The sequence below is a fragment of the Dendropsophus ebraccatus genome, chromosome 2 (genome assembly GCF_027789765.1).
Source record: "Dendropsophus ebraccatus isolate aDenEbr1 chromosome 2, aDenEbr1.pat, whole genome shotgun sequence".
In the NCBI taxonomy this organism is placed as follows: domain Eukaryota; kingdom Metazoa; phylum Chordata; class Amphibia; order Anura; family Hylidae; genus Dendropsophus; species Dendropsophus ebraccatus.
Genome location: NC_091455.1, coordinates 75,340,147 through 75,360,040, shown reverse-complemented (window position 1 = coordinate 75,360,040; position 19,894 = coordinate 75,340,147). Strand labels below are relative to the sequence as shown.

The window sequence follows — 19,894 nt, the reverse complement described above, 5'->3', positions numbered from 1 at the left end:
TTGCAGTTACGTAGCTAAGTGCATGGAGAAGAGAAAGCTTTTATAGCTCAGGCGCTACACTGGTTTCTAATGTTCATCCACATAATTGGTACTCAACCTACAGAGGAAGAAAATGTTCCTGTACAAAATATAACATGAGACCAGTTGTAGCTTTTAACCCCCCCCCACTTTGTAATGCTACTTACAGTGATATATTTATGTGTATAACAAACAAACAATGAAAAAATGTAGTAGTATTTACCCAGTTCTGAATGCCATAGCTCATGCGCAATCCTATGAACCATCCATTTTTCCAGACTTTTGTTTTAAGGGAACCAAATCAGCACGATTGTGCTGATATGGTTGCCGGCAGTACAGTATAGACCTACCGTGCAGCTTGTGTCATTTGTCTTTCAAACATGTTGAATGACAAACGACTCATACAGCAATGATCAGCTGCCGTCGCTCTGTGGAATAGGAGCGGCGGCGGCAGACCCGGGCAGCCCCCCCGCAGCTCCCCGACCCCCCCCCTTGGACTCATCTGCTTACGCGTGGAATAGTGGCAGGAAGCTGGGAAAGAGGAGCAAACGTGGAATAGGGCCTTTAGGTTCAGATCAAAATCAACGATCAACGACATACCAACGATTTTTTGATCGTTACCTGCAATTACACAGAACGATTATCGTTTAAATTTGAACGATATAACGATTTTTCACACGATAATCGTCCTGTGTAATAGGGCCCTTAGTGTCACACAAGCTCCAAAGATTCCACACACACATTTCAGATATTTGATTATAATCCATTCACTAGCAAAACCCAGCCAAAGACCAGCTCCAACAAATATATTACAAATAATTATACAGGCCTATATTTGTTTAAGAGAAAACCTGTCTTTAAGTTGCACTCAAAACCAATTAGCTTCTAAAGTAACTTGATTGGCAAGTAGACTGACAGAAAGTAACAGGTGAATATAATCATTTTCATCCGTCACCCAAGTAGTTATAAGCCTCGCACTGAATGCATGGCATGGATCAGACATTCTGGAGAGCTCTCAAGCTACAATTGCTTATTGAGACTTGATTGTACATTGCATGCCAGAACAGACTCTCCTCTGTTCCACAAGAACATTTCACCAGGCTTAGTCCTTTTATCTGAAACCAAAGCTTAAATATCACCCTCTATTTCACTAGCATGTTGCATGTTCCCTTTAAGTGTCTGAAAGGAACAGAGCCACTTTGGAGATGTTACATTTCCAGTATTCAATGGCTTCAGCATACTTAGGACTCTGAACATTGAGAAAGTGCAATTTAGTTAAAAGGCTTTCAGGTCCCCAGAGGTAATAAAAAAAAACAGAAAGTAAAATACTTAAGGGAATACAGAAATTAACAGGGCCCAATAAAGATGGTGGTTTAGTAGACAGATAGATCAAAACTTTTTTTTATTTTCTGTTTTTAAAGTCAACTTACACAAACCTCCCTCTCTTTAATAGAACTGAAACTAAACCAGGTAATTTGATTGCATTTCTTGATGTTTTGTGGCTATATTTCACCTAAAGACCAGTAAACATACATAACAAAATACACATTAGCCAGTAATAAGGCAATATGCAGCACATTTATGCATCACAGGTATAAACCATAACCTGACTAACTCTATATAAGTCCACATGGTAAAATCTACAGTGATTTACAATAGCAGACATGCAGATCAGACTTTACAAATGTCACATGCTGCAGAATTTAGACACATTGGGGGAGATTTATCAAACTGGTGTAAGGGTGCCTTCACACCTACCGTATTGCAGCAGAAAATCCGCAGCAGATTTAACTAAATGAATGAACACAGCATTAAAAACGCATTCGCAGCGGATTTGTAAGTGCAGATTTGATGCGGTGTTCATTCATTTAGTTAAATCTGCTGCGGATCTGCTGCGGATCCGCAGCGGATTTTCTGCTGCGATACGGTAGGTGTGAAGGCACCCTAAAGCAGAATTGTCTTAGTTGCCCCTAGCAACCAATCAGATTCCACCTTTCATTTTCCAAAGAGTCTGTGAGGAATGAAAAGTGGAGCCTGATTGGTTGCTAGGGGCAACTAAGACAATTCTACTTTACACCAATTTGATAAATCTCCCCCATAGAAATTAACCTTCGGTGCGTTTTTTAGCATCTAAACCATCTCAATTTCTGCACCAAAACAAACTTTATTCCACATGGAATATATTAATGATAAATCCACAGCAAAATCTTCAACAAAATCACTAGTGTGGAGACTAACAACAATGCAAAATTGCAGAATCTAATGCTGCGTTTGCACAACAACGATCGAATTCGAACGATAATTGTACGTGTAAACGCAGCGAACGATCAAGCGACGAGCGAGAAATGGTTCATTTTGATCTTAAAATATGTTCTTAAATAGTCGCAGATCGTTCCGTGTAAACAGTCGTTCACCGATTTTACCTATGTGCGAGATAGGCTTAAGCGATCGCAAAATGATTTTTCCGTACGATATATTGTTCCGTCTAAACACTGATCTTTCTAAAAGAGAACATTGTTCTTTCGATATCGTTAATCGTACAATCGGGCGAATTACACAGGTCAACCAAAAAAAAAAAAAATTTACTGGTGTCCAAAATATTTTAATGAATTTGGGGTATTTTTGGCGAGCTGATTCTGAATATGCTATCAGTTTTGCCAGATTGGCTTAAGTTTTTGAGATTTTTGGTATCTTATTTATAGCACTTGTTGGTAAATGTGACGCATCATCTCATTAATTTCTTTGGATTAGTACTTGAACTGGGCAGTTCTCAATATAGTTTTTTGTTAATTAGTGTTCTAAAAGTTTGTTCATAGCTTGATTTTTGCACTAACTTTATGTTGTTGTCTGTTTTCCAGTGAAAAGCATAAACTCATCAAGAAGAAGTTGTCTTAACGATCCAGACTCTGACTCTGATTCTGTTACATTTGTGGTGAATATACACTGCAAAAACATAGAAGAAACATAACAGACTTCATAAAAAAAGTGTATTTGGCCTATTTTGGGGTTATGCTTGGGGACCAAGACAAGTCTTGGGCACCACACATAGTGTGCAAAGCATGTATCGAATTATTACGAAAATGGAGCAAAGGACAAAGAAAAAGCTTCAAATTTGGTGTTCCAATGGTGTGGAGAGAGCAAAAATCTTTGATGGTCCTCAAATTCAGAAACTCATTAAAGATTCAAATTTTCCTAAGGAAATGAATGACATTGAAGCTGCTGCATGGTGTAGTTTTGTGTTGGTAGTGAAGAACTTCTTGGGAAATAAAAAGGCAGACAATTCTGAAGAACTGGTACAAAACATGCTATTGAGATTTAGAAATCTGGGTGTACACATGAGCATTAAATTGCATTATCTTCACAGTCACTTGGACAGATTTCCAGAAAACCTTGGAGATTTTAGCGAAGAACAAGGGGAGAGATTTCATCAGGATATTATGGTAATGGAGGAAAGGTACCAAGGCAGATAGGACAGACATATGATGGCTGATTACTGCTGGAAACTACAGCGTGACTGCCCAAATAGCTCACATAGAAGAAAATCATATAAAAAGCGCTTTTCCAGGGATTAAATGTCTCCTATCTTTCATGTCTTGTTCATTTTTGAAGATTACTTTCTAAAACTAGTTAAAATAAACTAAAATCAACATTTACTTTGTTAAATTTATTGTATTCATGACAATATCAATAAAGTTAATGCGCGTGTAGCAAATTACGTCTTTTTACACATTTCACGAAAAATCTCAAAAACTTGAGCCAATCTGGCAAAACTGATGACATATTCAGAATCAGCACCCCAAAGTTACCCTAAATTCGTTGAAATATCTTTGGCCCCAAAAATGCTGTTGACCTGTGTTATCATTCTGTGTAAATGCAGCATAAAGGATTACTATATAGGTTGCTTTGCCCAATAAACCTGTTCAAACAATAGGTCCATCAGTTATACCAAATAACATGAACATATGATTAAACCATCAGTTTTTTGAGAAACAGAAGTCCACCTTACCATTTAATTTAAATTTCCTCATAAAAGGGATATTTACTTGAGCGTCTCTATAGGGGGATAAAATGTCCCATTTACAAGTATTGGAGAATGTCAGTGGATTCTGTCCGGATATGGGCAAGGAATCATCAGAGTGGTGTCAGAGTGCAGCTGTTAATATGTTTCTATTGGAGTGTTGGTAGAAATGTATGTAATAACAAATTATTGACTATTAGGATAAGTAACACACCCTACCTCACTAAACAATCCATACATTTTCTTAAGGCACAGCCTTTATTATTACTTATGTGAGCTATTACCACACAAGAAAAACTGATTTTTGGGGTCTTAGTTCAGGTAAGCACTTAAAGGACTCCTTAGTCCATCTTATTGAATGATACTGGCTCCATTAAAAGCCTGAGTGGCATACTCACAAAAAGTGATTTGGCTTCTGTGTGAAATTTATGGGAGACGTAAAAATTCCATGCTACAGTGATATTATATTATTAAAGTATGGCATTTAAGTAGAAGCATGCAATGGTCATTTCCTCATCTCGAACAATTTACAAAACAAAAGCCAACAACAGTGGTGGAAATACCCAACAAAACAACAAAAATTTTCAATGTGAATGACCTGAGTGCCGCCCTTCAAGAAGAGGGGGATGCCATCCCACAGCAGACAAAAAGTCAACTTGTGGACAGCATAAGACATCATTGTCAAGCTGTAAATGATGTTTAAATGTACATGACAAGTTGCTGAAACACTGACTTTTTGGGGGGTATACCCACCACTGGTGTTGGCTTTTGTTTCAAGAAATTGTTTGAGAGAAGGAAATCACCATTGCATGCTTCTTCTAAAATGCCCCTTGATAATATACTATCACTGAAGCGTGAACTTTTCCATTTTCCAGAACTTGGAGTTGTAAAAACCAGACGAGACAGAGTTGAAGTTAGGAGTCTGTCCTACTGGTGAGCATGGGCAAAATCTAGTCAGTATTTGTGCTGAATCACCACTCATTGAAAAGTTTCTTAGTAATTCAGCCTTGGAAATGTGAAAACAGGTTGTTATTTCCAAAGTGAATACTGTGGAAATGTACAATGACATATAGAGTGAATAACACTAATGTCCCCATTCTTTGAGGAGGACTACGTGTACTGCTGTACAGTACAACTTCCAATAAACAAATTTAGACAATGCACTTCAAAAATAATAACATATTTGAGGATTAGAACTTGTATTATAAAAGCATAATTTTTGGCATAGCATTGAACTGCATTTATAATACTGAAATTCTCAATGTATTCTGTACATTTAAGCTAACAGTTCAGTGATGTCAATTTCTCTACATTTTGTGCAAATTTATTTAATAGTTGGAAGAGGTCAGCTCAGGGAAAGCGTTTATCACAGGTTCGGTACATTCAAGGTTCCAAAGAAAGCAAGAACAAAATGCTAAAACATCTAATAATGAGCTACACTGCAGAATGAGCCTGTTATTCAGTGGAGTTATTATGTAAGATTGAGAGCTTTCACGTCTCAAACACGTAAAGTAAAAGAGAAAAAGAAATAAAATTCTACTTTAGTAAGAAAACGAATGGGATTGAGATATAACAATCATGAAATGTTTTTGCTATGAAATAACATCTGCAAAGTGAAGAAACTCAAAATGGGCAAGTAGTACACAAAAATCAGATTGGTGCTACTGCTACAAAGCGACTTTGTACGGCAACTAGCTACTGTCCGACATCATATCCTCTAAGTCAGTGCTTCTCAATTCCAGTCCTCAGGCCTCACCAACAGGTCATGTTTTGAGGATATCCCATTCAAAGATCACCTGTGATAATACCTGATGCACTGAGTATAATTGTATCACCTGTGACAAACTAAGGAAATCCTCAAAACATGACCTGTTGGTGAGGCCTGAGGACTGGAATTGAGAAGCACTGGTCTAAGTGCAGAGTGTTACTTCCTTTACTTCCTTTCTAAAGGATCACTTGTTCACATCTAAATTCAAATACTTTCTGTATACTAAATAAACAGCAGATGTTCGGAATTCCGCCGCTCTTGCTCTGTGTGCACGGGGCCTTATGGAAACTAAAATCAGGACAGTGGTGCTTAGGCTATGTTCCAGCAGCAGGGACTACATGGGAATGTCATACAAAATTTCTTAATCTTTCTCATTACATTTGATGGACTTATACTCATCTAAGAAGCCCAACTCTTGCAATGAGTCAGATCAAGCACTCATCTGGAGAGTGAAGCTACTTGCCATGGCTATATCTAGAGATAAGTGGGTCAAAACCAAATCAAAAGTTTTGACATGTCTTTATGGTGTACCAAGGTTTTTTAATATCATCTATGCAGGTGCCTGTGCTGTGAAATTGTTAAATAGTACCTACTTCTGTAAAGTATAGATCACCACCTATTAATTACTATGCGAGGTACAGTCATGTAATGTGATGTATATAGCCAGGTGGCTTACATAAGAATCAAATAAACCAAAGATAATGGGTAATAGGCATATTGTGATACAGTGCAGCAAAGGACAGGGATTTTGCAGCCAGTGGCTTCAGCCGGACAATTGGATATGGTATTACAAGTACAGTACATATCTAGTGATTTTCCCCACTTAATGACACAGCAGGATAGGATTATACCAATAGCATAAGCTTCTGATTTCTAGTGTATTAATGGAGAGCGCCCTTGTGTTCCCCAGTCCTGTGGTCTGCCCTGAGAGACCACAGCTTCCCCCTGTACAGTTAGTCTAGACAGTATTCATGATCCATCTGTCTGGCAAGCCTGGCGGATGGCATACACTAACAATTCAAACAATTTTAGTTCCTCTGTTCCATCTCCCATCCCTCTAGGAAACGGTAACCCGATGCTGCAAATTACTATCATTGTTGTAATTCTTACAATGGCAGTGCCAGACTCGCATTAACATCTTCACTAGACTGCTAAATTTTTAAAGGAAAGGATAAATTTCACCAGGAACAGGATGCATAAAAAACAGATAAAATCGAAATGAGCATCTAAAACGCTCCCCTGTAGTGCTTGGAAGTGTGTTTTACTTTATGGACCAAGCATGATTTATGAAGACATTTCTAGCTCCAGAAAGTAGTGACAGGACATGTTGACAAAGCATTTATACAATACAAGGTAATCTAGATACCATGGTGTGTTATGTAATATTATAGAATAGAAATGGCAGGGTCAGAATTAACGGAGGCTCGGCCATCAGCATTGGGTTATAATCGCCAGTTATAGAAACACTGCTACAACTCGTAAGTCATGTGTATCCTGTTCCCCTCTGCACATACAGTACCGACCTACAAAACCTGCTTTACTAATCAGACCATATCAGGAATGTACTGGAAAAAGGACATTGAAGTTGGTTCATATTACTATAAGACATACAGCATATGTTGGCAACCTGTCAAAAGGGGATGCCAGCATATACATGCACATACCGGCATGGGCCCTATTGACATTAATGGTCTGAACATAGACAACTAGAGACCACATTGAAGTACATTCCCAAGGGTATATGTTTATTTCATTTTCTCCGGTTCAATTTGCATTGCATTGTACAGCATATTATTTTTATAGTGTATGGTGGTAAAGAAACCGCACATCATTGTTACTTAGAAAACTGTGTAGAAGCGTTATTTAGCCAACATATGATACGGTTCTTAGAGCACTATTCACAATGTTTCCTTTAACCCCTTGCCTCTCGCCTATTTCAGCCTTAATGACCGGGACACTTTTAATTTTTTTTTTTTCCTCCTCGCCTTGTAAGAGCCATAGCGTCAGATTTGTTTATATTTTTAAAATATTTTTCTTATTCATTTTTCTTATTTCTGATAGACAATGTGACAAAAGATCAGCTCCTGTCAGCAACACTTAAAAGCAGCTATCTCTATGTTTAAAGGATCAATGGCCGGTGGCAGCGTGACCACTGCAGCCTGTCATTAACATCAATAGCAGCTGATCCCCAACATAGCCGATCCTCAACATAGCATCACTGCTGAAACATGTCAGTCTCAGTAGTAGCAACCAGGGCGTTCAGCAGGGGATCCAAAGGAATCATAGGAGGACCCCTGAGGCAGCGTGTAGCACTGACCAACTGCTCAATCAGGAACTAGTGAGAGGATCAGCAGGAGATGATCGCAGATTTTTGGTTTCTTATTCATGCCGTCCTGAACTCTTTTAAATATAGCATTGATTCTCTGGACAACCCTTTTATTACTTGTTATTGACAAGCACCGACACTCCGGGAATTATGTAATATGAGTGGACTATTGTGCACAAGGGAATCCTAAAATTTAACCAACGTTATACTGCTCCAGATGTCTACGCCTATCTTATGAAACATGTTAAGACTTTATCAGTGACCTACTTAATCAGCCATAGCGACCATTATTGGTTTCAATGTTTGTTAGGGCAATGGTACAGTACAATACCCTGATTAATATCACTGCAAGTATTGGTGCATGACTATCCTTTCTATGAAGATGAAATATATATATCCCCCTATTCCTGTGACATGACCCCTGCACTCCTACAAAACATCAGTGACATTCTGCTGTTTCAACACCACGACTGACCTTCTCACTCACAAAATATCTCCAGAATCTGCCCCTTCCTTAACGTTGAAACTCACTGCTGCTACGATTCATTCTCATTTTGTCTACTGCAACTTTCTACTTTTTGTGTCAACCCCATTCCTCATAGACTGCAAGCTCTCGCAGGAAGGGCCCTGACTCCTCTAGTCTGAATACTTGGTGTATAATTCTGTAATGTCTGATCGTCCATGCACTCCCAGAATTGTAAAGCGCTGCAAAATATGTTGGCGCAATATAAATACATTTTCTTATTATATATATATTATTATTTTATCAATACAAAGAGACATACTTAAGTATTACAATTGTCCACTAGTAAAATAATCAGATAATGTGATTATGGCATGTGAAGTGTCTCTGGTTGTGGTATATTTTCTGTTGGAACTTTAGGTATGCTTAATGCCCATCAATTGTGTGCAGCTAAACAGCTCCCAACAATGAGGACTCTTCTCCCAGAGGCACTACAAAGCTGCTAAACCTGCTAAAACATCTTCTCTGGATGAATTGTGGGCGCATAGACATCATGTTTATTAATTACCACAACCAAACCCAGAGCGGGCAGAGCACAGGGTAAGTGTATTCCACATGCTTCACAGACCACCAAAGATGTTTCTTCTCCGCAACTTAATTGCAGGCACTAGAAGAATGGCTATTCATCAGGTTCACAAGAACAGAATCTCAGTTTTCTCCATATAGATATTCTCAGATACAGTTTATTTGATGCTTTAATCCGGTTTCTTGATCTTGAGATGCGAATATGTAAATGTTCTGCCCGATTCACCTCAAATCTTCTCCTATGCATTATATAGGGCTCATGATAGCACACATCTCAATAAATAGTTCTTTATACCAGCCATTTTTTAAAGAGTGGCTGGTTTTTGAAGAAGACATAAGGGTAAGCAATAGAGTGTATGCACTAGCTATGGGAGCAAACCATAAATATAACAGCATGGCCACAAAATTCATTCTTCTAAATGTAGAGGCCAATAGCGACTCAGCCGCCCGTCCGAAGATGACGTTTGGCACAAGATGGCGGACGGCCCTCGACACGGATCAGGTAATGTATAATGCACCACACTTCCGGGTACACGGGTGGGGGGACACGGGCCTGGGGCGATTCACAGACATAACATACATTACAAAGTTGTATAACTTTGTAATGTGTGTTATTCTGTAAATAATTTCTGAGCGCCGCACTACCCCTTTAAAAAGGGTTGCAATATTCCAGCGTCATAGTACACCAGCTCGACAACTTTGCACTTTGCATAGAGCTGTGTACTGTACGTCCCCTGGGTAGGGCACACTGTACCCGCACAAGGGAATCCATACCCTAGAAACAGAACCTATGACCCTGGACAAGGTTTACTCACCACTGGCTAACCTATTAATGCCTAAAGGCGTACTCTAAAGAGAAAAACATGTTTTTGTACCATTATTTGCACTACTATTTTGTACTATTATTTGCATTTAGTTCGCGGTTTTGTCTATCTGCAATACCTATAATATAGTACGGTGAGTGTGCTAGTCAATCTGGGTCTAATGCAGAAAGTCATTAAACTGCTACTACAGTTATTACAAACTATGACCAAAAAAAGAACAAATACGGATTTCACGTAGCAAAACAATCTTTATTAAATACACATTTAAAACAATTCATATATATTTATAAAAAAGAGAGATGACCAAACATTAAAAAAGAGAACAGCGGCTGTCCTGGAGGTGTTTCTATTATAACCACATCACATATGCTGGGATCCCTTGACTTACAACTTGCATCACAAACCAGCGGGATAAATTCTGAAATCTCCTACAGTAGGGTATTATGTTACTTGTATTGCAAAATAAAGTGCTAGTGCATTCAATTCATAAACAGACCTACAGCTAGTTAGTTAGTCTCTTATCCACCCTTCACCTACATATTACCACCCCATCGTATCCAGGGGTCCAGCCAGTCAATTACCTTTCACAGTGTATTATTGTATATATCCTCCAGGACGCCACCACCCCGACGCGCGTTTCGTTGCCTTCGTCCGGGGGTCCGGGCAATATGTAGGTGAAGGGTGGATAAGAGACTGACTAACTAACTAGCTGTAGGTCTGTTTATGAATTGAATGCACTAGCACTTTATTTTGCAATACAAGTAACATAATACCCTACTGTAGGAGATTTCAGAATTTATCCCCCTGGTTTGTGATGCAAGTTGTAGGTCAAGGGATCCCAGCATATGTGATGTGGTTATAATAGAAACACCTCCAGGACAGCCGCCGTTCTCTTTTTTAACGTTTGGTCATCTCTCTTTTTTATAAATATATATGAATTGTTTTAAATGTGTATTTAATAAAGATTGTTTTGCTACGTGAAATCAGTATTTGTTCTTTTTTTGGTCATATATTATTTGCATTTGTAAAATAACTATTTTAAAAATGTGGCAGCAGTTTAGTGACTGCAGTAACGGACAACACAGCACCCTTAGCTACCACAAACATTTTTGTCGGGAACTGCAGGGGTAAAAGCTCTGCGTCACCGAGAGGAGAGGATATCGCTGTATTCAGACAGCTGCAAAGAGCATCCATATTTGCATATCAGATTTTAAAAATAAACTGTGCCACCGGGATAAAGAAAGTTGATCTATTTTTTTTGTTTTTATCTACTTGTAGTAGTGTGTTTGTTTCATCTCATAAGATGGCATTTATTACTAGCACAGAGTTTAGCATTAGCCTGTAAAATAGCTCCAATCAAAACCCCTTTATTATTAACAACAGTCATAAAATATGGTCCTATGATCTAGCCCAAACCAGAAGCAGGCAAGTTATCCTCATAAAAGGAACAAGCCAAAGTGTCTCTTAAAACGGCCCAAATAACCCACAACCAAGTCAGCCACATCACCCTCATAACAAATATGCCACCATGATTCACAATAGGCCACCAAAATATGCCTATAACAATTAGCGACAGAGCTCCTAGCCTCCCCCTTAACAATGGCAGCATAGTAAAACAAACACCCCCCACCTATCCTCCTTCACTGTCTTGTCTTTTAGCTAACGGAAAGCTACATGCCAGAAGAGAATCAGCAACCATTTGAAAATAATTATAGGTCAAAGAGCGCACCAGAAGCCTGCGACATGCCAGTCTGGCAGCAATGATGTGGCTCAACTAGAGATAATGTGCATCAATAAAGGTATGTTATAAAATAAATGAAAATGAGCAACAGCAAGAAGAAAACATGAAATGGTAGGTGGTCTGCTATGCTACAAATAGTACAGTAGCAGCATTTCTATACCATGGCTGACAAGACACATGCGGCCTGTACAGAATGCAGACGAAATGTATCTAGCCATACAATACACAATATCACTGTAATTCCATTTTTCCCTTTTCCGTATGAGACACATATGGGAAAATTAAGCTCCGCCAGAGCCAGGTCTGTAGGTTACGATGAATCACTTCTATTGCTTACCTATTGCTTTACACACAGATACTTAGCATTTAAAAATGTAGATGCAATAGAAGCTTTGACAATCCCATAGCTGACGGCGTCCTGTTCATATCATGCGTATTATACACATCAGATTTGAAACAGGACCATTTACAAATTGGACATAATATTAAATAGTTACAAGGATTTGTAAAACGTGTGATAGACTTCAATAGATCTTGTACATATCTAGAAAATTGCTCGCTGCTCCACCCTCCAACATTATTCTACAAGCAATATTCATTTTTGGCACTTTTCTCTCATCCCCAAAATGAACACAAGACTAAAGATTCTCTCCATTATTTAATAGACTTTACAGGCTGAGATATTGGGCAGTTGCCCGGTTCAGATGCTCATGTGCTTTGAGGAAACATTTTGGTATATAAAGAAATAAAAGGAATCTTGAAATTTTTCTAAGGGAGGGATAAAAAAAAAACACGCTATTTGTAGGGAGAATGGGGTAATAGAAATAGAGAGCATTAAAGTAGCATGCGCCACTTTAACTTCTCCTGGTGACTTGTAATTACCACAGTAGGCCAAATCAAGAGATGTGGCATTCAACATGGCAAAAGCCCAACATTCAACTATACTGTTTAAAGGAGAAGTACAGGGAAATTATGCCGACATCTTCAGAATTAGTACGGTCATGTGTAATACCAGGGATGTTAATACTTTAACTCGGGTTCAAGTTTTTAAGGTGGTCTGCAGACTATAGGTCCTTATCACCACAAGAAATAACAAAATGGATGCATTACATAGAAATGTGCTTTAACCCCCCGCTGTCCGCAGACTAAAAATATTGGACCTTGCTCCGGATTGCTGGCCTATTTCTAGATGTATTTTTGTTGGTTATGCTCACACTGCCGTGCACTGTGTGGGGACTGAACTCTTCAAGTCTAGTGGGCTGTTGTATATAAAATAGCTGCTTTTTAACGGGGCGTTACAGCAGAACAGTTCCCCCTTCTCTGACATCACTTTACTGCAGCTAATGACTGAATGTGCAATGACTTCCTGTAGGTGCCATCCCTGCACAAGTAATGGCAGAGAAGGACACACCATTTTGGTAACTTCTGTGGTACAGTCCAGTAACTTGCAACATTTGAGAGAAAAGAGCAAATAATTTCACAATAATTAACATGACCCTAGGTCCATTATATTTTTTATGAAAATTTGGAGTTTTACTTCCATACTTTCAAAGACAATTCCATCCAGGTCATAAACAGGGGTCCAAGTTGATATCTGAACTGCTCTCTAGGTTCATTTAACTAAAGTTGACCGTACACATTAGACAAGAGTCAGCGGACCCTGCCAATGTCTGCATCTAATATGTATGGTGTGACTTTCCCCTCTCCCAAGACATTGTGGAGGACAGATGAATCAGATAACCCGTCATTTCTATATACTTAATGTAATTATTGCTACATAAAATAAAACACTGTTATTTTCCTAAGATTTGTCTCCATATGAAAAAATAAAACAGGAAGTGGCTACAGAGCTTTTTTTCCTTTTGGCAAGCTTCCTCTAAAAACAGAATGGCGGCACGTGGTTATTACTTTTCTCTATGACTTGACATATAAGAGGAACCTCTTTGTTTGCCATATCACTTATCTTTTTCATTTTTATATCCTTTTAAATCATATACATGGTACAGAGCCAATCTTTCCAATGTAGATTCGAAACAAAGTATTTCCCAAGCATCACATGTAAGTAGTGCAGTATTTTTGCAACATGCCTTAAGAACCGCTAAAATTTGGCATTAAGACAACACCCAATAATAATAAGAGACAAGTGCAAGACTGTGGCGTGTCATGATGGACAGTTTTTCTCAAAGAAGCCGATGTATCGATTGCGTTTTTTTTCATGAAGCAAGGTAAAACCTTGGACTAAAGGATCAGGCAGAGTTCATCTATAAATAGTGTATCCGTGAGGAATTTCATTTCCTAGAAACCAGCAGAGAATACACATTTATATGTTACGAAATTCACTCAAACTTTAACAGCTGCCACATCAGGAACGTCATCCACTAGAATATGCGGCTCACAGCAGCACTATGACCTATTAACACATAGCTTACAATAACTGGGATGTTCAGCTGCTTTCAGAAGAAGTTTTATGGCTGAAAGCCTAATCACGAACAGCTCAGGCAGGAACCAATAACCGATAATTACTTCTTAGTGGAGAAGATGGATCGTGACTGGGTACTAGGAAGAGAATCAAGAATGCATAGAGCAGGTTCGTAATACACATACGTACTGTACACCAGGCAGATATATTAAATGACTATCAAAGTGGTTAAAGGGAATAAAAATCTGAGATGGTGCAAACTCATTTTTTTGGCCTGATAAAATAATCGGAGGACAATGAACTGAAGCTGATGGTGGCCAACAGGTTATTAGATCAGAGTTGCCATTTCCACCTTTTAATGTAGCATTTCATCTCGCTGTTTCATGGCCTTCACACTGCAATGCTCCAACAGAGCTCCTTTGATAATTTTCCAATGTATAATCTTTCTTCTTGGAAACATTTCTGTAAAGCCTTTTTCGTCTCTATTGTATCTTCAGGTAGATAACACTGCTGCAGTATCTTATGAACGGCCACTGTGACTTTCTGGCTACATGTTTTTAACCTTGTGATTCCAGTATATCCATATTATGTACCAATCCATTCCAAAAATATTACAAGTTTATGTTTTATAAGGCCGGGTTTACATATGTCCGGCGGTGCGGCGGCGTTTCCCTCCGGCGCAGGAGAAAAGCGCCGGAGGGAAACGCATCTTTGAACTGATCCCATTGTTTTCAATGGGATCGTTCAAAATGTGCGGCGGTGAACTAGTGGCCGCCGCATCGCCGGACCGTCGGTGCGTTAGGACGCATCTTGCAGCGTCCAGGCGGACCGCCGCTCCGGTGATGCGGCGCCGCACCAATTCAATCGAATAGAGCGCCGGATGCCTCGCCGGGCAGGACGCATGCCGTTCGGCTCTGGCATCCGGCGTTCAGGCAAATAGTACACAAAATAAACATATCTCCCCCCCTGTGTGCTCTCCCCCTCCCCTATAGTCCCCCCTTGGTCCCCCAGTAGTATATCACCCCCCCTGTTTCTCCTCCAGTAGTATATAGCCCCCCTGTTGCCACCCCAGTAATATTTAGCTTCCCTGTGTGCTCTCCCCCAATTAGTATACAGCATTGCTGTGCGCTCTCCCCCAATAGTATATAGCCCCCCATGTGCGCTCTCCCCCTCCCATATAGCCCCCCTGTGCGTTCTCCCCCTCCCATATAGCCCCCCTGAGCGCTCTCCCCTTGTAGTATATAGCCCCCCTGTGAGCTCCCCCAATTTAGTATATAGCCCCCGTGCGCTCCCCCGCAAATCCCATTGAAAATGACAGGAAAACATACTGGGGGAAAAAATGTCAACTGATGAGCGCAACTTGTGACAACTGATGACAACTGATGGAAACTGATGGCAACTGATGGTTTTTAATGAAAAGACGGATAGAAAAACTGATCACAACTGATGCATTTTTGGCATCAGTTGTGACATCAGTTGTGGTCAGTTTTTAGGCAAAAAACGCAACTGATGCCAACTTATATATGTAAACCCAGCCTAATTTGTTCTCCAACCACATCCAGTCTACAGATCACAAATGTAAAACTAATATACAGCCAACTTTATAGGTTAAGTTACTTTTTTTTTTTTTTTTTTAAGAAAGAGAACTTTAAAAAGTACCCCCCCCCCCCCCAAAAAAAAAAAATAAAATCAGGAAGGCAAGGGGGAGCGGAAACATAATAAACAAAGTACACTTACCCGTCCCCATACCCCACAGGGATGCTCCTGGGTCCTGTTGACAGTCGCTGACCTCTTGCAGCTCTTACAACTACAATGTCATGTACCCAAGTAATCGTTTGCCCACTCAGCCGATCAGTGACTGGAGTGGGACACCGCTCCAGTCATTGACTGGATTAGTGGGCAGTCACTCAGCTGGGCCATGACATTGCAGCTGGAGGAGGCGGGTATGTGACATACCTGGACTCCAGCTAAAAGGGATAAGCCAGCGGCTGTGAGTAAGGCTCGGGAGCAGCATAACAGAGGCATGGGACTGGTAAGTAAACATTGTTTAATAATTTCTTGCAACCCCCCTGCCTGCCTTTTTATTTCACAGGACTTTAAGACAACTTTCATTAAACTGATTGTATCAAAACCATGTTTGACCACTGCTTAGATCTTGAATGTCCCATATTTCATCAGCGATTCCACTCGCACCACTACCCTCCTACATCTCCTGTTTCACCTGAAGTTGTTTCCAAGAGTCGTCAATCAAGAGCATTAAAAAAATTGGAGTTTTGACCAAAAGCATGGAACACATCAGAAATGTAAAAAAAAAAAAAAAAAAGACAAGAGGACACAAGGATCTATTGGCGTACGTCTTGTAAGAGTATTAAACATTTTCAGTATACTTGGAAACCTAAATTCTGTCAGGTGTACTTGGATTATCATACTAAACGTGGAGATGATTTAACTTGCTTCTTTGTCATCTATTTAGTGGAAATAAACATGTATGGAGGTCGAATCTGCCAACAGACATGCTTTAAAAGGGTGTTAAGGAGGAATATTTTTCTATCTAACTGGTGCACAATAGCCATAGCTGTATTCATGTTTTTAGGCACTTTCTAGGCATGTAGATGATTACACATTAGGTGGGCAGCATGTTAAACCAACACGTCTAATGTGTATGAGAACCTTAGGGCCCGTCAACACTTTGAGCGGAGAGGCACGGAGACTGGAGGTACACAAGCCCTCCCATTCAAACAGATAACAGGTAGGATTTGGCGCCGAGTCTGTAGTGTGAATGGTCTCTCAAAGTATGAGGACATTAGGACATTATGTGGCTATTCTTAGTGAGTCATATATCTATGTATCTCTCTCTCATATATAAACACACACAAACACTGTGTAATATTATATATATATATATATATGGGAGATTTATCAAACATGGTGTAAAGTGAAGATTCTACCTTTCATTTTCCAAAGAATCTGTGAGGAATAAAAAATTGAATCTGATTGGTCACCAGGGGCAACTGAGCCAGTTTCACTTTACACCATGTTTGGTAAATCTCCCCCACAGTACATATACATATGGCTCATTAAAGACAGCCACATATTGTCCTCATACACATTAGACGCGTTGGTTAAACATGATGGCCACCTGATGTGTAAACATCTAGCACCGTTCTAGGAGAAATAGTCATTGAGATCTACATCTGGGGAATTCAAACATACTTCATTTGTACAAGAGATGAGCGAACCGGGTTCGGGTTCGAGTCGATCAGAACCCGAATGATCGGCATTTGATTAGTGGCGGCTGCTGAACTTGGATAAAGCTCTAAGGTTGTCTGGAAAACATGAATACAGCCAATGACTATATCCATGTTTTCCACATAGTCTTAGGGCTTTATCCAACTTCAGCAGCCACCGCTAATCAAATGCCGAAAGTTCGGACTTGGGTGGACTCGAGCATGCTTGAGGTTTGCTCATCTCTAATTTGTACCAATCGATAATTTTATATGGCAAGGTAAAGGCACCATCTACATCAGTGTGCACAACCTACCATATTATGGAAGCATCTTCTGTTAACACACACAAAAATACACAAAACAGTCCCCCAACTTTAGCACAACCTGGATATCTCACCCATATCTCCCCTCAAAGGAAGAGGGGGAAAAGGAAGGGAAAAAATGTTAGATAAATGTATCCGTATATTTTAGATAATTTAAAAAAAGATTGTCTGGGTTTCCAGGTTTGGGGATGTGATATCGTTGGCCTGCTCAACCGATTTGTGGCTGATGCGGCACACTACTGCGGCCACTTATAGGCTATGAAGGCCTGTGACATTACTTCCCTGAAGCCAGAAGTCTGCTGCAACAGAGACTGGCATTAGCTGCTGGTAGGGGAACGAGGGAGGTAAGTCTGTTTTCCACCTCTCTGTGCACCATATAAAATAATAGATTTGCTCTAAAGTGCAAGAAAAGACTGATAAATTAATCACTCATACTGTCCATATATCATATCCACCAAAAGGCTCTTGCCTACATAAGAAATGAGGTTTACTTTTAAAATTTTAGCATCGCCATCTTTCAACCAGATACAGGACAGATTGAAAACAATACATATATAAAGACATACAACAAGGCTGTCCAGTCAAGTACTTACAGGAAAATATCCCTGGAGGTGGGTGTTCTGTCGGGCAGTTTTCTTCATCACTGTTATCACCACAATCATTCAGCTGGTTACAAATCAGCGACCCAAGATATAAACATTTGCCACTAGTGCAGGTAAATTTGCACTCTGAAAAAGTAGAAAAATAAGAAATGTATAATAACCATATTATTTCATTACTGTCCTAACAATTAGATTTATTACAATGTACTCATTAACTACTCTGTATGCTCATACTATATAATATTTATTTTTCTATTCATGACATACAGTAGACAACTTATTTTTCCTTGGTCTCGTACGCAGCTCATCAATGTAAGCTAAGGTTACTTATTTTAAGAAACAAACAAATAAGGACTTTCCTTGAAGAGACAAGGAAAAAAAAAAAAAAATTTATAGGCAACACATTAGTAACAGGATTTAACTTGTATGTCTTAAATTAAGGAAGAGAGAACTCTTATCGCCTAATAGATCTGTCTGGGCAAAAAGAAATCAGAACCACTCCTATCAGTATAAATCACAATTCGGAATACTTTTCTGTGTTTATGAATAAATTATACTGTACAAAAATACCACTTGTATTTCTAAGGACCAAGACAGCTGCTATTACATAGCAGGGACCATGGAGAGCTCCTGGACAGGGAGAAATCCTCCAGAGGAAACCACCCAAACCTGATCTTTTTATGTCATACAGACAAGTCAGTAGATCACAAAGACACAGCTGTGAGACACCAAAAACACCATAAAATATAAGATTATTATGATGGAGGCTATGCTCACACACCGTTAGAGACTGGCCGTTCCGTGACCCAGCCGGGTCACGGAATGGCCGATCTCTGGCCGGATCATCTCGGCCGGTACTTAAGTACCGGCCGGGTGATCTTTCCGGCTGCGGAGCTCTGATGCGGGCGCATCAGCGCGCGCCCGCATCAGAGCTTTCCATAGCCCACAGTGAAGCAAGCGTCCGGAGCAGCTTGCTTCACTGTGTGAACTGACAGGTCTTTCTGCGTCCGGAATTCACTGAATTCCGGCCGCAGAAAACTGACCTGTCATTTTTCCCCCAGCGCTGCATAGATCCCGGCCGGAGCGTGTACGATGTGTGTACGCTCCGGCCGGGATTCCATTGCAAATAAGGCTATGTTACACACGGCAAAACTACGCCCATAGTTCTGCGGCGAGAACTACGGCCGTAGTTTTACGTAGTGTGAACATAGCAGGAGACTTTGGACACCCCACTGATGTCAATGCTTGTGATGTTACAGATTTCTAGTATCATAAATATCCTAGCAGTGCGGAAGATGTTGTATAGCATGCAGCACACCCAGCCCTGTCTATCTACTGATGATCTGCTAGAATCTATGGATATGTTGTTAGATGCTTTGTTTCTTTATGCCTAAAAAAAAGAATCTTCTTTCCTTAATCATATTAAAGGGGTTATCCAGCGCTACAAAAACATGGCCACTTTCCCCCTACTGTTGTCTCCAGTTTGGGTGGGGTTTTGAAACTCAGTTCCATTGAAGTAAATGGAGCTTACCTGTCCTTGCTGCACGGGGTCCCGGCGTCCTGCTCTCCCCTCCCGCCAA

General features: G+C 39.9%; 1 protein-coding gene across 2 annotated transcripts in view; it reads right to left on the bottom strand.

The window, feature by feature from the left end:
* Positions 1 to 19,894, bottom strand: part of LDLRAD4 (low density lipoprotein receptor class A domain containing 4) — a 237,530-nt gene that overhangs the window by 107,833 nt on the left and 109,803 nt on the right. For both annotated transcript variants that reach the window (XM_069957816.1, XM_069957819.1), the window contains one exon: positions 18,306 to 18,440. In XM_069957816.1, coding sequence (XP_069813917.1) covers positions 18,306 to 18,440 — 135 coding nt within the window. The remainder of the gene's footprint in view (positions 1 to 18,305; positions 18,441 to 19,894) is intronic.